At 43.3% G+C, this 18,264-nt stretch overlaps 4 protein-coding genes and 1 non-coding gene across 5 annotated transcripts; 2 read left to right on the top strand and 3 right to left on the bottom strand.

Annotated features, from left to right (window-relative positions):
• Nucleotides 1-3,044: 3,044 nt before the first annotated feature.
• LOC102704867 (transcription factor ILR3-like) lies at nucleotides 3,045-5,512 on the top strand. Its single transcript, XM_006648168.3, has 5 exons — nucleotides 3,045-3,299; nucleotides 3,949-4,011; nucleotides 4,232-4,312; nucleotides 4,404-4,566; nucleotides 4,902-5,512. Exons 1-5 carry the CDS (start codon nucleotides 3,166-3,168, stop codon nucleotides 5,193-5,195), a joined length of 735 nt encoding a protein of 244 aa, XP_006648231.2. The 5' UTR covers nucleotides 3,045-3,165; the 3' UTR covers nucleotides 5,196-5,512.
• Nucleotides 5,513-6,249: 737 nt separating this feature from the next.
• Nucleotides 6,250-10,588, bottom strand: LOC102706627 (dehydrogenase/reductase SDR family member FEY-like). Its single transcript, XM_006646721.3, has 8 exons — nucleotides 10,007-10,588; nucleotides 9,099-9,219; nucleotides 8,490-8,607; nucleotides 8,231-8,367; nucleotides 7,890-7,991; nucleotides 7,613-7,705; nucleotides 6,907-6,979; nucleotides 6,250-6,811 (listed from the first exon to the last, which is right to left on the bottom strand). Exons 1-8 carry the CDS (start codon nucleotides 10,300-10,302, stop codon nucleotides 6,546-6,548), a joined length of 1,206 nt encoding a protein of 401 aa, XP_006646784.3. The 5' UTR covers nucleotides 10,303-10,588; the 3' UTR covers nucleotides 6,250-6,545.
• Nucleotides 10,589-11,148: 560 nt separating this feature from the next.
• TRNAV-AAC lies at nucleotides 11,149-11,222 on the bottom strand. Its single transcript has one exon. It is a non-coding gene; the product is annotated as a tRNA-Val (tRNA).
• A 563-nt stretch (nucleotides 11,223-11,785) lies between these two features.
• Nucleotides 11,786-14,110, top strand: LOC102704590 (probable metal-nicotianamine transporter YSL8). Its single transcript, XM_006648167.2, has one exon. It carries the CDS (start codon nucleotides 11,990-11,992, stop codon nucleotides 14,060-14,062), a length of 2,073 nt encoding a protein of 690 aa, XP_006648230.2. The 5' UTR covers nucleotides 11,786-11,989; the 3' UTR covers nucleotides 14,063-14,110.
• Nucleotides 14,111-15,354: 1,244 nt separating this feature from the next.
• LOC102706352 (probable metal-nicotianamine transporter YSL7) lies at nucleotides 15,355-18,260 on the bottom strand. Its single transcript, XM_006646720.2, has 4 exons — nucleotides 17,801-18,260; nucleotides 17,394-17,649; nucleotides 17,187-17,321; nucleotides 15,355-16,864 (listed from the first exon to the last, which is right to left on the bottom strand). The coding sequence occupies exons 1-4, from the start codon at nucleotides 18,132-18,134 to the stop codon at nucleotides 15,526-15,528; spliced, it is 2,064 nt and encodes a 687-aa protein (XP_006646783.1). The 5' UTR covers nucleotides 18,135-18,260; the 3' UTR covers nucleotides 15,355-15,525.
• Between the last annotated feature and the right edge of the window lie 4 nt (nucleotides 18,261-18,264).

The raw sequence follows: 18,264 nt of genomic DNA, 5'->3' as shown, positions 1-18,264 counted from the left end.
TTCTTCCTTTTTGGGCTTATTAGGGAGATGTTATGGCCATATGGGTGCTGCCTTTTGCTTTGCATCTAGAATTAGACTTTCTTTAATCTCATCATGAGCACTGGATCGGAAGGAACGGTTCACAACATGTCAACCATTTGTTCAGGTATAAAATATGTTGGTGTGGAGGATGGTGGAATACACATGTTAAGAGGCAGGGATATCAAAGGGCTTTGTTGCAAATCTTCTTGGCCACTTCACATGTAGTCTCCTTTCCACACCTATATATATATTTTTACTTCTAGTTGATCAACTATACATTTTGGAAAAAAATTACATGTGCACACAAATACAATTTAAGGGATTTTACAGATATACTCCACACTTGGACTTGGGGAGCAGAAGTATTCTCTTACTATCACAAAAAGGAAAAATGTGAAATTATGCTTTCCTCAATAATTATGTGCTTTTGTTAGTCTTGAAGTTGACAGTCTTTAATTTTCAGAAAACTAGGTGAATAAAAAAAATCCATTGACAGACATGGCAGCTAGCTAGTTTGCACAAATGTCAATTAACCACCTTCCATGCATCATCATTAATTTTACTTTCAACAATAAGAGACTAGAGTGTCAACTGTCAAGCACTTACTGATAGCCACACTTGAAGCCTAAGCTTCCCACAGAGCACTCCTAAATCGACACATAATATTGAAAACACACTATAATTGTCCAATTCGAATACTTTTTTTCCTTGTGGTAGTGATCAGATGCAATGAGGCCATAGTAGTGGATCAGCTAGCTAGCTAGCACACAAATATTATAATAGCAGAAGAAAAAAACAATAAACTAGAGGATGGCACATTTCCAGGTGTTTGCAAATCCATGCACTCTTTTGGTTGTTGGTGATAAAAAGGTGGGTGTGGGGGTGGAAATGGAAATGAAATTGAAATGGAATCCATCCATTGCTTTGTGGAAGGGGCATAAAGGAGTGGTAGAAAAGAAATTGCAGCACTTGTTGTTGGTTCTGATGGACCTGAATGAGTGAATCTGAAATGAAAGCCATGGATATGCATATGCATGTATGCCAGGCCTTGAGTGGAGCAGCATCCATCTGTCTAGTGTAGGTATGGCCATGCTCTTTTCCTCTCTGAATTTTGGATTTTCACGGACACCTTGGGACTTAAACGATGTGTTTCTTTGCAACGGTATGTTTCATAGATTGTTTGAAAGATGTAAACTTGTATTTTAGAGATGAAATAAGATATTGATAATATGTAGAAAGAGTATTTTTTAATACTAAAGGATATATGGTAACTAATAAAGAAAATAAGATAGATGATGGGGTGACAGATTCACTCCTACCATCATTGATTTCTTTTAAAAGGAGTATAGATATACATTTATAAAGTTCCTTATCTAATCTTTTTAGAGAAAAGAATTTAAATTTATAATAAGTAGTTTTTTCGTTTATACCCGAAATAGTTACAACAAAAAACCAGATATTCCAAAATTTCAGAGGTTTTGAACGGGGGTAATAGACAGGCAGAGCCTCAAGTGGATGGAGAAAAACATGTTTAAGGCTTTCTGCAGGTTAGCTGATAGATGAGGAGGAGGAAGTTGCTCCTTTTTACCTATCACATAATCATAAATGCTTCTCTAATTATGGCCCTCCACTTATTCATGCCGCCATTCTCAAATCCAATGAGGTTAATAAAATTCTTTTTTGTGCCCCACAAAACAGTAAAAACATACTCTATAATTCAAGATCGACATATTCTGCAGAATAAACTGGCCTTCTTTTTCCTTTGCTCAGAACAAATGTTCTCCAAAGGGCACATTCTCCTTCTCTCTGATATGATTTGTTTTAGTGCTGTAATCGTTTTAAAAGGAGGATAAAGCCAAGATTTGCTTGTTCTTGTTCAACTCTTGAGTCTCCGACACTCTGTCAATGCATGAGAAAGGGAGAAGGCTAAGGCTGAGCTGGTTTACATTTGAGGCCCATTGGTTAGAAGGCTATGCTTGATTAATGGGCTCAGCCATAGGAAATGAACCCAGAACCCAGTGGGCTGGGCCTGTGGGGTTTTGCTCCAGGTACACCACTTTTCAAGTATATTTTTTCCTCTAAAAGTTTTTTTATATATAAAAACTCTGAAGTATGTGTTCCACACATTCACAATTAAAAAAAACTGAAATTCTATACAATACATAGTCACCAAGTCAACTCCATATCTATATACACTATTCAAATAGATCTGCATTATTCTCTTGTTGTTGGTCGAATCGGCATGGAATAATTTTTTTTTGGCTAGTGGGATAAATAAACTGGAAATATATGATGGGAATAGATGCAGTAGATGACACTGATCAAGTTGATCACATGAAACACAACAAGAGAGAGAAAGAAACAAAAGAGAGTAGTACAAACAGATCAATTAAAAATAATCATAAAGAAAAAAAAACATGATGAGCAGGACCACACGAAGGCCAATAGGAACCATCCTGTTCATCATCTTATCACCCCTTTTCTCCCCCAATCTCTTCCTAGCCACCAACCTATTCTCACCTTTTACATCCAAGTCCTTCAGAGCAATCAAAATCACAAAATCACCCCTATCCACGGGGATTAAAGCAACACAGAAATTCCTAACCTTATCGCTATTGTTTCCATTAAACATAATACAAAATACTATCTTTTCTGATGTTTTCTCCCTAATTTCTATCAATAGAGCATTATAGTTGCTACTAAATGGTTGAATTGATAAATAAAAAAGTTCCTAGCCCCTCATTTTCTCCTTATGCTTATGGTTATAAGCTAAAATTGAATTTTAAATTTTAAATCTAAAGTTGATTTTATGGCTTTATTTTTATTTTCTAATCTTTTTTTAATCAATAAAAGCACATATATAAAAATTTTGCTAATAAATTATATTTTTGTCCTTAATAAGCCGTTTTGTTTATGCTTAATTTATGCGAAACGATAGTGTGTGTTTTTTTAAAAAAAAATATAAAGAAGTGAATACTAGTAAACGAGGAGTTGTTAGGGAATGAAGGGCGTACCCAGGGTGCAATCTGCAAAAGTCGCATCCCCGCCCCCAATCCCCAATTCTTCCCCCGACCTCTCGCCCGCGGAGCAGCAGCGGCGGCGGCGGCGAACCCTAGGCCCGATTCCTCCTCGGCGGGGGTGGAGATGGACGGAGGCGGGGACCCCGTCGACGAATTCCTCATCGCCTGCGGCGGCGGCGGCGTCGGCGGCGACGCGGGAGACGATGGCGACCTCGGCATCTTCTGCGACGGCGTGCCCGGCGATGGAGGAGGAGTAGGGTACGGCGCTTGCAGCAAGGATCGCTTGATTCACTCCTGCTTCTTTCATCAGGACTAGATGCTGCGCTCGGAATTGGGGCTCGGTGCATGCGGTTTTTTATAGTGCTTGCTGTCCTTGTCGCTGCAGATTTGTTTCCCTTAGAAATAAATCGCGGGGCGGCTGTTCAATGCTTAGTTCTTCGTGTCGTACGTGTGACTTGCTCGGATTTTTCTTCAGAAAAGTGGGAGATTTTGCATGTGGGGGATACACACCGCTAGTTGCCTAATCGATTAGGTTGTATGTTTGCCTGATGAAGTGTGATGGATGGTAGCTGATTTATAGGCTGGTTTGAGCAAATGTTGCTCCATTACCTGTCAATCGAACTTATTGGTGGTAGCGATTTGATTGTGCCCTTCTGGGAGAAATGGGCATTCGCGTGCTAAACGCCTAATTGTCATAGGATGTTGCATGGTTATATACGCTTTGAATTGTTTGCACAAGTTTATGATTCTAAGTGTAAAATGTGAGCTTTCTTGCACTAGCTAATGAAAATATGCATGGCATAATCTGTTGTTGCCTGCCTGAACAGCTATAGCGTGCTTGGATAGTTCTTCTTTCTGACTGCTGTTGTTCACTTGGTAGTTGGTACTTACTTTGTAATTATTGCAGGCTTGGGATTGATGATGTCAGTGGAGATGCATGCTGTCTTGACCAATCTGTTTTAGGTAAAAGGTGTGTCACTGATTTCTTGATCTTACTTTTTTCTTCTGATTTTTGTTTACATACCTTGAATCGTGGAAATTATTAACCATTCCTAGTTGTCTTACTTTTGAGCCATTACTGGTAGTATTGTGAAATAATTAACACAGCGTTTAAACATATTATGCATTTTTCTTTCTGGGGCCATATTTGATTTGCACTAGTAACAGTTGACGGTTCTGATTTTGTGCAGAGGTAGAGAAGAATTATCATCATCTGGTCCAAAGTCTAAAGCTTGTCGTGAAAAGATTCGGAGGGATAGGCTGAATGACAGGTGGGAAGATTAGCAGCATGCCCCTTTGTCATCCCTGCATGCAGAAAAGATGAATGCACTCACACATGCATCCATGATTTTTCAATCACAGGTTTCTTGAGCTATCTTCTGTTCTCAATCCTGACAAGCAAGCTAAGTTGGATAAAGCAAATATCTTGAGCAATGCAGCTCGTATGTTGGCAGAACTCAGAAGTGAGGCAGAAAAGCTTAAAGAATCTAATGAGAAGCTGCGAGAAACAATCAAGGACCTCAAGGTATCTTGTTCCCACAATTTTTTACCTTCTATCCCTGTATTGCAGAATGCATGAGCCCTCCATTTTCATTCATGTCTTCAGTGCTGAAAAATGAAAGATCGTGCTGTTCTGAGTAACAGAGTTAAAACAGACAAAACAAAGGAACCTTTCTGAAGTGTACCTGGTTTGATTTCTGTGCAATTGTTGGTTGGTGATAATTACCTGATTCACTATCTTCACTAATTGCAAGTCTGTAATTCATTGAGCGGACCTCACGGACATATACGAGAATTGAGAGGTCTTGATCTGATCAAATTTGTATGCTTTATCTTATGAAGCTCTATTTTTTTTTTCAGGCGGAGAAGAATGAGCTCCGTGATGAGAAAGTGAGTCTGAAGGCAGAGAAGGAGAAGCTGGAACAGCAAGTTAAAGCATTGAGTGTTGCCCCTGCAGGATTTGTTCCTCATCTCCCTCATCCAGCTGCATTCCATCCCGCTGCATTCCCTCCATTTATACCACCTTATCAAGCCTCGGGTAACAAAAATGCCCCTACCCCCACAGCATTCCCAGGGATGGCCATGTGGCAATGGTTGCCTCCAACTGCAGTGGACACAACTCAAGATCCAAAGCTTTGGCCACCAAATGCTTAATTAGGTGCAGACTGCTATGCGGCAATTCATCCATTGGCAGATCAAAAATGTGTTAGGTCTTTCCGGAGAGTAAAATAGCCTGCGATGCTGTCCTTTACGTGGTTACTGTTCTTTTAGATGTGGTTACTGTTTTTTTTTCTTTTTACCAGTGTTCTTTTCTAACTCGTCCCAGCGAGGGGCGATGCCTGTAATTAATCTGGATCGTAACCCTCTTTGTTGCCTGACGAATGCTCCATTGTTATCCTCATGTCTCTTGCATGAGTTCCAAATGTGAAAGTTGTGACACTGCTGTTCTTTTAAGTGTTGGCTTGGAGAGAGTTAGCATGTGACACATGCATTGCATAGCTTTATAGGAGTATTGCTTGCTTGCGATCATTAATCAAATGCCCCGTTCATTTCTTATGAAGCTTTGGATTTTCTAATTTTTGTCATAGCTATTTGAGGATACTGACGACTAAATTAATTACTGCCGAGTGAATATTTTGTTTTTAGAAATGTTAGATGATGAACTTATATGTAGAGAATTTTTACACGAAACACATTAGTCGTCATAATCGATAATGACTAAGGACTGACTAAACTGTTCAAAGTACTAAGGGTCTGCTTGTTTTCCGTAGGACTTTTTAGACTGTTCAAAGTACTAAGGGCCTGTTTGTTTTCCGTAGTACTTTTTTTTAAGTCACTGTCACATCGAATATTTGAACACTAATTAAAAGTATTAAATATAGACTATTAATAAAACTCATTCCATACTCTGAACTATTTCACGAGACGAATTTATTAAGCCTATTTAGTCCATGATTAGCGAAAGTGATGCTACAGTAAACATTTACTAATCATGACTTAATTAGACTTAAAAAATTTGTCTAATGAAATAGCATTTATTTATGCAATTAGTTTTGTTATCAGTCTATATTTAATACTTCTAATTAACATTCAAATATCTTATGTAACAAGAGACTTAAAAAAAGTCACTAGATCCAAACAACCACTAAAGACTATGTTCAAAGTAAGTGCAGAACTTCAATGCGGCATAGCAGATCAGGCTACGAACTGAAAATGTTTCATTTAATTCCCCTAGCAGTAAGGTGATGACCCCAGATAATGAGGGAAATGCTTTTACAGCTCTAAACTCTACAAATATTTTGCCATTTAACAAGGGCAAAGATACATTCTTGTAATAAACTTGGTTTTGCCATGCTTCTATCCTGGTGCAGTAAGATTTACCAACCACAGAACAAAAATGGTATGACAAATGTACCATTACAAATTACTGGAACAAATCCACTAGCAAACTAAAATCACCATGAAATCGATCGAGCTTATAACGTGTTTTGCCTATGAAATAGCCTACTCTGCCTTCTGTTGTCCATAACGGCACTGAACCGATTCCCCTTCGATGAACCGATCCACAGCATCTGATGGGAGGCCAATCATCTCCAGCGTCTTCTCCCAAACTTGCTGTGACGTCTCAAGGTTGTGTGATTCTTCAGATGCATTCATTGGATTACAGTCGTATGAGATGCAAGCACAAACAGGCCAATCTTCAGACTTCAGCATTTCACAGTAATCTGGAACTTGGGGGTCAGTAGCTGCAAACAGTGTACTTCTTGAACCTGCATTAGGTCAGTAACAAATTATCGCGCATTTCAGAAGGTGGAGGAGCTGTCAACAGACAAAAAAGCAACATCTGAAAGGTCCTGCACATCACCTTCTTGAGCATCGAATATGAAGTATGGAATCAAATGGTATGCAGCTACAACAAGCTTGGGGAGATCCCTTGCCTGTGTAATTTATTGAAATTATTATATCAACATCCAAATAATAAACAAACAGAAGGAAATGAGTGAGTTGTGCCAGTTTATTAGTAGTACAAATAACTCAAGGTTTATTAGGTTGATCGAGGGGGTGATCATTTGGCTTTTTCAGGGAAAAAGTCAAACGACATATTTGCAAGCAAAAAATAATTTATGAATAATTTATATATATATATGTGTTCTTAGTGATCTAAAAACAAATGTTGAAAAATAAACTACGATGAGAAAACCCAAAAATCAACTCCAAATTTGATATTAAAATTTTAGGTTTATAAGCATAAGTAGAAGCAAAAAGATGAGGCCCAGATATATATTCTTTGTTGACTTGAACTAAAAATAGACATAATTAATCCTCTCGGAAATTATGTAACATTGGGTTGTGGTATTTCTTTTCACTAATTTTCACTAAGTTACTCGCTAAAAAAATTCTGGCTTCCATTTTTCCCCAATAATGCACATATCTTTTCTAGATGATAATATCCCAAGGGGCTTGGTGCGGCCAGAGCATATGCAACTGTAAAAGAAAAACTTATGATTCTTTAACTCCTAAAATAGCATGATTCACAGGGCAAACAATAAATAAGGGAAAATAGAACTCACAACATTCGTGTGAACAATCCCAGGAGAGGCACAAATAACATTAATGCCAGCCTCTGCAGGAATCCTCCTATGAAGCATGCTGCTAAACTTTATCTGCATGTGAAACAAGAATAAATCATACCTGAACAGCATGAGAAAATTACACATTGTACATATAGTATAGATACTGATAGGTCCCTTGCAATAAAACAGAAGGAAAATAATACAAAGTACAAGATGGAAACTATCATTGCAAAGGGAGCAATCGCTAATTAGCAATGTAACACCTCTGTGATACCTGTGCTAACTTGCTATTTGAGTATCCCAGCATACTTGTAAATTTCCGTTTTCCAGATGTCATGTTCATATCTTCAGCATCAACAAAACCTACTGTGTGCATCTGAAATTGCAGACGGGTTTGTTAGATGGCAGAAATGTATCTAGAGGTACTTGTAAATTTCACACATAAACGAATCTTAATCGATATTAAAATAATCGAATACAAACAAGTTACTCAAAATGAGGCTACTGGGTTAATAGCCTATTGTTGTGATAAGGAAACAATGGTCACTTTGCAACGATTCCTAGAATAAACATTCTAGTAGGCAGTAACAGCACAGGTAGGAGTAGAAAACTCACCACTGAACTAACGTTTACAACTCTGCTAGGAGAACCACGGAGAAGGGAAGGTAGAAGCAACACTGCTAATAATGCCGGTGCAAGATGGTTCACTTGCATATGTTCTTCATATCCATCCTTTGAAAAACGCTGAGGCTCTACAGAAAATAAAAGAGTTAGTTATCTCTATATAATTTGAATTCCTACCATGTCAAATACAAGAGGATTGATTTAATAGGCAAACGCCAAAAGAAACAGATTATTATCAAAGTATACAGACCTCCTATAGAGAAAATGCCAGCGTTGTTGATCAATACATGTAGGGGTGCCATACGAGCATTCCAGGCATCGGCAAATTTTACAACCGATTCGAGAGAGAGCAGATCAAGCTCCATCACCTTAAAGAGTAATATATTAAAACATTGTCAACTGGCCTGCCGCTAAACCACATAAATATCGGAGAAACAAGTATTTATCTTTACCAATTAAGATATGCATTAGCAACAGATATCTTGCAATTGATTAGAAAAGCTAGATGTGAACACAACATAGGCAATATAGAGCATAATATATCTCTAATACTTAAAAGAAGAATCGTCCGTCCTCTTCCCCACCCCACATCACGCAAAAAGCACCGCTCCAAAAAAACAGAAAAAAAATCAAGCGGTTTGTTTAAAAAATATGTTTATTTTCTCTATGGGCTTGTGCAACCCATCATCACTTGTATGATCATGTTGCAATGCACGGGTATATTACTAGTTTACTTGAAAGTTGGAATTTGATTCGAGCAGATAAGACCAGAGCTTATATGTGTTAAAACAAGAAAAACCCGTAAAATGTATGAGGCAACAACTATGTTTCACCCTGTCGCTAGTGTATTCATGATTACCTCAGCATTAATGGGCCTTCCAAGTTCTGAATTTTCACTTTGCCATTTCTGAATGAGCTCATGCGCCAATTTGGTTCTCCTAACAGCCATCACAACATGACCTCCTGCCAGTGCGAGTTGCCTGAATTGGCCAATAGGGCAAATATGCATTTCATATTAGTTCCAGTCTTTCCTGAGCAAGACGTGAGATTTATAAGAGGTTTACACGTTTTCAAATTACTAAGACTTTTTCTACATTAGAAGATGCAACATCAAATATATTGGACCAATTATATAAGAATCAACAATATGATTCAGCTTCCCAATAAGAAATATTGCTGTATAAAAAGTTAGATACGGCAAATTAGCCTTACAGATTTCATGCTTCTTTATTGGACTAAGTCAAATGAAAGATCCTTCAGAGTTTTATTTCTGAAGTTACAAGATGAACTTTAGTCAAAGACCAATTCAGTAACATGTATGAGAGCACCGTAGTATTGTTTTAGAAAAAGTAAGGTTGGGGCATAAATCAATCCAACTCTTTGTTAGTGGTTTTTATCATGTACGAAAAAGATTAATCATGCCATTCTTGCTGACAAAACGATCCAGTAAATAATCAACATAACAACTTTACTAACTCACGTAAATAGTAAACCGGGAGAAAAACAGAGCTAAACTTTGTATTAATGTGTACCCACGTTACACCATGTTCTCGAATACACAATTTGTTTGGATTTCAGAAAACAAACAGCTATCCATCTCAACAAAAGGCGATGAATGCATTGTTAAAAAAAGATCAATTTTGAGTTTTTGGCATCCAGAAAAGAGATTGCGAAAAAGAGAAGCTTCAATGTTTGGACCCATCTGTAACGCCAAGGCAAGGGCGGCAGCAGCAGCAAGAAGGAGGGAGGGAGGGTTTAGAGATGGACCTGGCGATCTCGAGGCCGATGCCGCTGGTGGCGCCGGTGACGACGAAGGTGACGCCCTCCAGCGGCGGCAGCTCGAGCGGGTTGGCGAGGTTGCTGGCGGCGATCCGCTGGAAGAGGAACTCCCCCACGATGGCCATCCACCCCCGCCCCCACTCCAGCCACCCCAGCGCCCCCTTCCTCCCCTTCCTCTCCGCCTCCTCGCCGCCGCCGCCCGACGGCGTGTCGGCGGCGCTCGTGACGCCCCCGTCCCCGCCCGCCGCCCCCGCCGGCCGGCGCTGGCGCAGGTCACCGGCCATTCGAGAATCTCCGGCTGCTGCTCCTCCTCCTCCGCCTCCTGCCACTGCTGGAGATGGAGATCTACTGCTCGTGCTGCTCCTGGACTACACAGCTGTGCACTTTTGTCTCCTGTGTCTTCCAAAGATGATGCCTTGAAAGTTCGATTTTTTAATACAGTATTTGATCCCCTTTGAAAAGATTATTCCTTTCAAGATCTTTGCAGAGCTTTTGCATTTGGTTGGCTCTTGTATCAAATCAACTCCATCCTTTTTTTGAGGTGAGAAACAAATGACAATGACCATCGCTCACAAGTTCTTTGGCCGGTCTCGATCTGAAGTTATGAAGAAAGCAATGGATAGATGGGAATTTGCACATTGCAAAATTAATTTATCGGTCCATGACCATGATAAAGCATGGATGTTAGCAGTTTAGAGTTCATAAGAAGTAAATGTATATATACTCTCTTTATTTTATAGTATAAAATATTTTAGTTTTTTTATATTTATTTATTAACCTATATATATATATATATAATTTTATTAGTATCTATGTAAAGCAGGAGAAAGTCAAAATAGCTTATGACTAGTAAAACGGAGGTAATACTTTGCAAATCAAATTTAGTGGTTATTGGTCCACGACGAAGCATAATAATTAGTAAGGAAGAAAAAAATATTAAAAAAAGAATTTGGGAAAAAAGAACGAGAAAGCATAATTAGGGAAAATGGCAAATTGAATGGAGCATAATTAGTAAGAAAAACGATCATAACTAGTAGCAAAGAGAAAAGAAAAACGAAATAATTAAAGAACGGGAAAGCATAATTAGGAAAAAAATGAAGCGTAATTAGCAAGAAAAATGGATGAAAAATTGGCGTCGCCCGGACTCGAACCGGAGACCTTCAGTGTGTTAGACTGACGTGATAACCAACTACACCACGACACCGATTGATGGTAAAAAAATTAATTTTATTACTGTATTTTGACACTACAGAGTACCAAATTTAGCAGGTAGTAATCTCAGATTAGCCAAACCATCTGATGTAAACAGATAATATACGATTGCGGCAAGAGTTCAGATAATGTCACATTAGCAACACTGCCAAAATGAGATCGCGTACACAAGCTTTAATTGCATCGAGTGTCATTAAATCTTGTAAGACAAAATTTACATACATTAGCCACACAAGCTGAAGTTAAAAAGTTCCGTAACTTGTTATATTGCATCGAAATGATCAAATACTGTAATTCAGAGTAGCCACACTGTCAAAATTAATTTGCAGCTAGTCCCAAATTTAGCCATCATCTGCAAATTAAATTATATCATTAGATTGCATGACCACCATCCACTAATCACCCTGCAACATGACCCATGGAGAGATCGATCACAGTAGTGAAACCACAGTGCCAAAATTAGCTGGCCATCAGTCCCAAATTAGCCATCTCCAGAGTGGCGCGAGATTGCATAACCACCACCCACTAATCACCTCACAAAATGACCGCAAGAAATCCAAAACAAAAAACTAGAAGAAAAATGAACGAAAGAAGAAGATCAAAACGAAGAAAACCATGCATGGTGATATTTGAATCAAGAATTAATTACTCTACTATGGTGGAGTAATTAACGATAAAAAAAGCAGACACTTTTAATCAAGAAAGCTAGTAGTTTGCTCCTCCAGCAACGATCGCCGGAGGAGGAAGAGACCGGCAGGGATGGCGGAGGCGGAGGCGGCGGCGGCGGCGTTGCGGGAGGTGATATCGACGGAGAAGGCGTTCGAGGGGAAGGCGCTGCCGGCGTGGTCGGAGCAGATAACGGTGAGGTCGGTGGTGGTGAGCGCGGTGCTGGGGCTGTTCCTGAGCTTCATCGTGATGAAGCTGAACCTGACGTCGGGGATCGTGCCGTCGCTGAACATCTCGGCGGGGCTGCTCGCCTTCTTCCTCATGAAGACGTGGACGAGCGCGCTGGAGCGGTGCGGCGTCTTCCCGCGGCCCTTCACCCGCCAGGAGAACACCGTGGTGCAGACCTGCGTCATCTCCTGCTCCAGCATCGCCTTCTCCGGCGGCTTCGGCACCTACATCCTGGGGATGAGCAAGAGCATCGCCGAGGGCTTCGACGAGGCCAAGACCAGCATCAACGTCGAGGAGCCGTCGCTGGGGCGCATCATCGCCTTCCTCTTCCTCGTCAGCTTCGTGGGGCTCTTCTCCATCGTCCCGCTCCGCAAGATCATGATCATCAGCTACAAGCTCACCTACCCCAGCGGCTCCGCCACCGCGCACCTCATCAACAGCTTCCACACGCCGCAGGGCGCCATCCAGGCCAAGCGCCAGGTCTCCATCCTCTTCAAGTCCTTCGTCGGAAGCTTCTTCTGGTCGCTCTTCCAGTGGTTCTTCGCCTCCGCCCCCGGCTGCGGCTTCAGCTCCTTCCCCACCTTCGGCCTCGCCGCCTACAGCCGCCGCTTCTACTTCGACTTCTCCGCCACCTACGTCGGCGTCGGCATGATCTGCCCCTACATCATCAACTTCTCGCTGCTCATCGGCTCCGTCGTCTCCTGGGGGATCATGTGGCCGTACATCGAGAGCAAGAAGGGGACGTGGTACGACGCGCGCCTCCCCAAGAGCAGCCTCCATGGCCTCAACGGCTACCAGGTCTTCATCTCCATCGCCATGATCGTCGGCGACGGCCTCTTCAACTTCTTCTCCATCGTCATGCGCACCGCCTACGACATGTACCTCAAGCGCCGCGGCGGAGGCGCCGGCGCCGGGAACAGGCAGCAGGAGCAGCTGTTCGCCGGCGCCACGGGCACCGAGCGGCAGGCGCTGAGCTTCGACGACCGGCGGCGGACGCAGGTGTTCCTCAAGGACCAGATCCCGACGTCGATCGCGGCGGCGGCGTACGTGCTCCTCGCCGCCATCTCGGTGGTGGCCATCCCGCACATCTTCCGGCAGCTGCGGCCGAAGCACGTGGTGTGGGCGTACGTGGTGGCGCCGCTCTTCGCCTTCTGCAACGCCTACGGCACCGGCCTCACCGACTGGTCGCTCTCCAGCAGCTACGGCAAGCTCGCCATCTTCATCTTCGGCGCCAACATCGGCGCCCGCGACGGCGGCGTGGTGGCCGGGCTCGCCGCCTGCGGGCTCATGATGGGCATCGTCTCCACGGCGTCCGACCTGGTCCAGGACTTCAAGACCGGGTACCTCACCCTGACCTCGCCGCGGTCCATGTTCGTGAGCCAGGTGATGGGCACCGGGCTGGGCTGCATCATCAGCCCCATGGTGTTCTGGATCTTCTACAAGGCGAACAACATCGGGGTGGACGAGAACTTCCCGGCGCCGTACGCGAAGATCTACCGGGGGATCGCGCTGCTCGGCGTCAATGGCTGGGACCAGCTCCCGCGCTACTGCCTCCGCTTCTGCCTCGCCTTCTTCCTCCTGGCCATCGCCATCTGCACGCTCAAGGAGGTGGCGAAGCAGCGGCGGTGGTGGATCCAGGACTACATCCCCAGCGCGCTCGGCATGGCCGTGCCCTTCTTCCTCGGCTCCTTCTTCACCATCGACATGTGCGTCGGCAGCCTGGTGCTCTACCTCTGGTCCCGCGCCGACCCGCTCCGCGCCCAGACCTTCGCCCCCGCCGTCGCCTCCGGCCTCATCTGCGGCGACGGCATCTGGTCGCTGCCCTCCTCCATCCTCTCGCTCGCCAACGTCAGCCCGCCCATGTGCATGCGCGTCTTCTCCGCCGCCACCAACGAGAAGGTCCAGCTCTTCCTCAGGACGCTCCCCGTGCTGCCATGATTCCTCCTTCTTCTTCCACATCGATTCACTGTTTCACAAAAAAAAAAATGTATACGTAGCTCGATCAGTTCATTAGTAGTTCTTGTTAATTAGGCCTTAATCATTCCATCATCTCGTTGTATAGAAGCCCAGCTGATGTACGTAGCGTTTATGTACTCTTAATTTTTTGCTTTATTGTTGGCTAATTCTTAAGTTTATTTGTAACTTCACAGATTAATTGTACAAATTAAGGCACTGGATATAGGAAAAAGGAAGTCTACATTACTGGCTGGAACTCTTTCACATGAACATTTTATCCCAAAACTAATATTTTATTACCTCTATTTTATATCGTAAGACTTTCGAGCATTGTCTAAATTTATCAATTAATGAATGTATATAAATTATATATATATGTCTAAATTCATTAACATTTATATAAATCTAGACAAGACTAGAAAGTCTTACATCGTAAAACAGAGGGAGTAGCCCTTATATCCTGCATTTTTGTTTCACTTTACTCTATAGAAATATTTTTCCCCCTTACAAGTCCTGTTTTGCATCACTGTTGGCATATATTACAAAGCACTGGAGACTGATGCACATATTGAAAGTTTAAAATTCATGCAAACGGCCATCAAATAAATTTATAAATAATTTTGAACTATGGTAATGATAGTGTATATGGTTTTACCTACTCTGTCCCAAAATAAATTCATTTTTTAGGTTTTGGATATTGTTTGACTCTTAGTCTTATTTAATTTTTTTGTGGTTATTATTTTTATTGTTCTTAGATGATAAAACATGAATAGTAGTATTTTACATGTGACTATTTTTTAATTTTTTAATAAATTTTTTAAATAAGACAGATGGTCGAACATTGGAAACAGAAATCGAAAAATAATTTTTTTTAGATGGATGTAGTACAGGATTACAGTTTAATGACAGACAATTTGCTTCCAAGATACAAATTTTACATAAAGAGCAAAAAAATGGAAACGTTATTAGGGAGTAAAACAAACCATTCTCAATAGTTTAGGAGATAACACGAGCCGGAGATAATTTAGCAGGTTAAGCGATCTGATTTTGAAAGCATGCGTGCTTGCATATTTCATTGGCTGATGACTGACTATCCACTTGTCACATTCTTAAGTGTTCCTGCGAAACTCTTGCGTTCCATCTAGCTAGAAATTATCATAGTTACCGGTCTAATTATATCTGCACATTTAAGCAGACTCCTGGGTTTTCCGTCAAAATCAATGTTCAAATGGACGCATGCTTTCATCGAATTCCAACCATGGAGACAAATATTAATAGAGCAGAATTGTGTTTATAAACTGAGCTGAAGCTTGATTAACACAGTTTTGCCAGGATATCCTAATTAAGTCCTATGACGAGGATACATGTATGTACAGAAGTTTTGACACCTGAAGTGTTCAAATTTCCCTAAACAATGGAGCATGTTGAGCTGCAAGGCAGCAAGGCTATGTCGCCGGCAGTGTTGCCAGGAAGGCGTCCAACCTGTCGTTGTCACCTCGAGCCAAGAACTTGATGCAGATGGGGGCGGTGGCGTGCACGAGCGTCAGCGTGGACAGCAGCAGCGAGCCGAGGCCGTCGCCGCAGATGAAGCCGGACGCCATCGCCGGCGAGAGCATCCGGCCGCGGGCGGCGTCGGCCTTCTCCCACAGGTACGCCACCAGGCTGCCGACGGCCATGCCGACGGGCATGCGCGGCGGCATGATGAAGGCGACGGCCATGCCGATGGTGCTCGGGATGTAGCGCCGGACGCGCCACTGCTTCCGGTTGGCCACCTCCCGCACCGCGCTGAGCGCCATGGCGAGCGCGAAGAACAGCTTGCAGAGGAACATGCTGTGCCCGGGCAGGCCTTCCTCGCCGACGCTGAGCATGGCGAAGCCGCGGTACAGCTTGGCGTAGGGCGTGTCGCTCATGTCGCCGCCGGCCGCGCTGGGGTTCATCTTGTAGAACGCCCAGAACACGGTGGGGTTGATGATGCAGCCCAGCGTCATGCCGATCACCTCGCTGATGAACACCGCCCGCGGCGACGTCAGCGTCAGGTACCCCGTCTTGAGGTCCTGCGTGAGGTCGGCCGCGGTGCCCAGGATCGACACCATGATCCCGCCGGCGACCAGGGCGGCGATCACGCCGCCGCCCTTGACGCCGATCCACGAGCCGAACACCAGCATGGCGATCTTGCAGTAGGTGCTGCCCAGGTTTATGTCGGTGACGCCGCAGCCGTAGGCGTTGCAGAAGGCGAAGATGGGCGCGGCGAGGTAGATGAGCGCGACATGGTGGTACCTCAGCTGCGGGTAGAGCAGGGGGATGGCGACGATGGAGACGACCGACAGGAGGACGTAGCAGCCGATGGCGACCGAGTTCGGGATCTCGTCGCGGAGGAACACCTGCGCCCTGCGCCGGTCGTCGAAGCTCCTCGCCGGCCGATCAGTGGCGTCGAGGCACTGGAACGGCTGCTGCATATTACAACCACCACCACCACCACCAACACCATGGGATGCCTGCTGCCGCCGCTTGACCATGGCGCATGCTGTCCGGACCATGATGCTGAGGAAGACGAAGAGGCAGTCGGCCAGTATCATGGACAAGCCGATCAGCACCTTGTAGCCCCTGATGCCGCTGAGGCTGTCAGGGCCAAGGTTGCTCGGGTACCAGATGCCCTCTTTGGTCTGGATGTACGGCCAAATCATGCACCACGAGATGATGGAGCCGATGAGCATGGAGAACACGATCATGTACGGGCACATCATGCCGATGCCGACATTAGCCATGGAGAAATCGAAGAAGAACCTGACAAAATGGAAGAACACCAATTTAATCACCATTTCGCAATCAGCCGCCAAGCTACTCTCTCATTTCCTAAATATTTGACGTCGTTGACATATATATATATATATATGTTTGACTATTCGTCTTATTCAAAAATTTACATAATTATTAATTGTTTTTATATCATTTCATTTATCGTTAAATATACTTTTATACATATATATAACTTTACATATTTGACAAAAAAGTTTGAATAAGACAAATAGTCAAACTTTTATAAAAAAGTCAACGGCGTCAAAAATTTAGGGACGGAGACAATAATTCATTACTAGTTCTTGCGTACCCGTGTTTATATGCCTCAAGTCCAAATGTTGGGAAGAATTTGAAGCCGCAGCCTGGCCCGGAGGCGAAGAACCACTGGAAGAATGACCATGCCATGGTTCCCCCAAATGATTTAAACAATAACGTCACTTGATTCCTGCAAACAAAGATTGTTAATTTGATTGCTTCATTCAAGCAACGTTTTCATGTAAAGTTTAATTGATGCTACCTTGCTTGTTTGACACCTTGAGGTGTGTGGAAGCTATTGATGAGGTGTGCCGTCGCTGTGCCGCTGGGATATGTCAACCGGTGCCTAATGATCATGATCTTCCTGAAGGGCATGATGATGAACATGCCAGCAAAGCTGATGAGGAAGAGGAAGGTGATCATCTTGGCAATGCTTGGCTCCTCAATGTTGTTGTCATCCTTGACATCGCCTCCAGCTGCTTTCTTGCTCATTGCAAGAATATATGTCCCAAACCCACCTATGTAAGAAAGTATGGTTACAGTAAAGATAAACAGAAGAGATTTGCTTCAGTCCAACAAAGTACTTTTTTGTTGGACCGAAGCAAATCTCTAAACAGAATAGAGTGCAGATAATTCTATCAACCAATATTTTCAGGTGTCTATATATACCAGTGAATGTGACTGAGGTACAGGCGACGACACATGTCTGGATGATGGTGTTCTCTTGGCGTGTGAACGGTAGGTGTGACACCGCAAAGTAGTCAAGAATGCGGATCCAAGCACGGGATACATAGAACCCTAGGAGGCCAGCTGGGATGCTCAAAGAAAGGATGAAGCCTGAGCTCAAGGTGACTTTCATGGCGACGACACTGAGAGTTGCGCCAATGATGAAGCTAAACACCAGCGACCGTGGCGTTATTGTCTCTGACAACGATGGCACCGGCTCTGCCTCAAAGGCATGCTCTGTTGAGATGTCTTCCTGTAAATCATTGAAAATCTCCATTGTATTGTAGGGAAACTATATATGTATCCTTTTGGGACTAAGAAACTTTAATTATTATTTGATTCTGTGTGTATGTCTTGGTTTGAAAAATCAAACCAAGACATGCACACAGAATCAAATGCTGGCAGCA

Source organism: Oryza brachyantha, chromosome 2 (genome assembly GCF_000231095.2).
Source record: "Oryza brachyantha chromosome 2, ObraRS2, whole genome shotgun sequence".
NCBI classification, from domain to species: Eukaryota; Viridiplantae; Streptophyta; class Magnoliopsida; order Poales; family Poaceae; genus Oryza; species Oryza brachyantha.
This window is presented reverse-complemented; position numbering and strand designations above follow the sequence as displayed.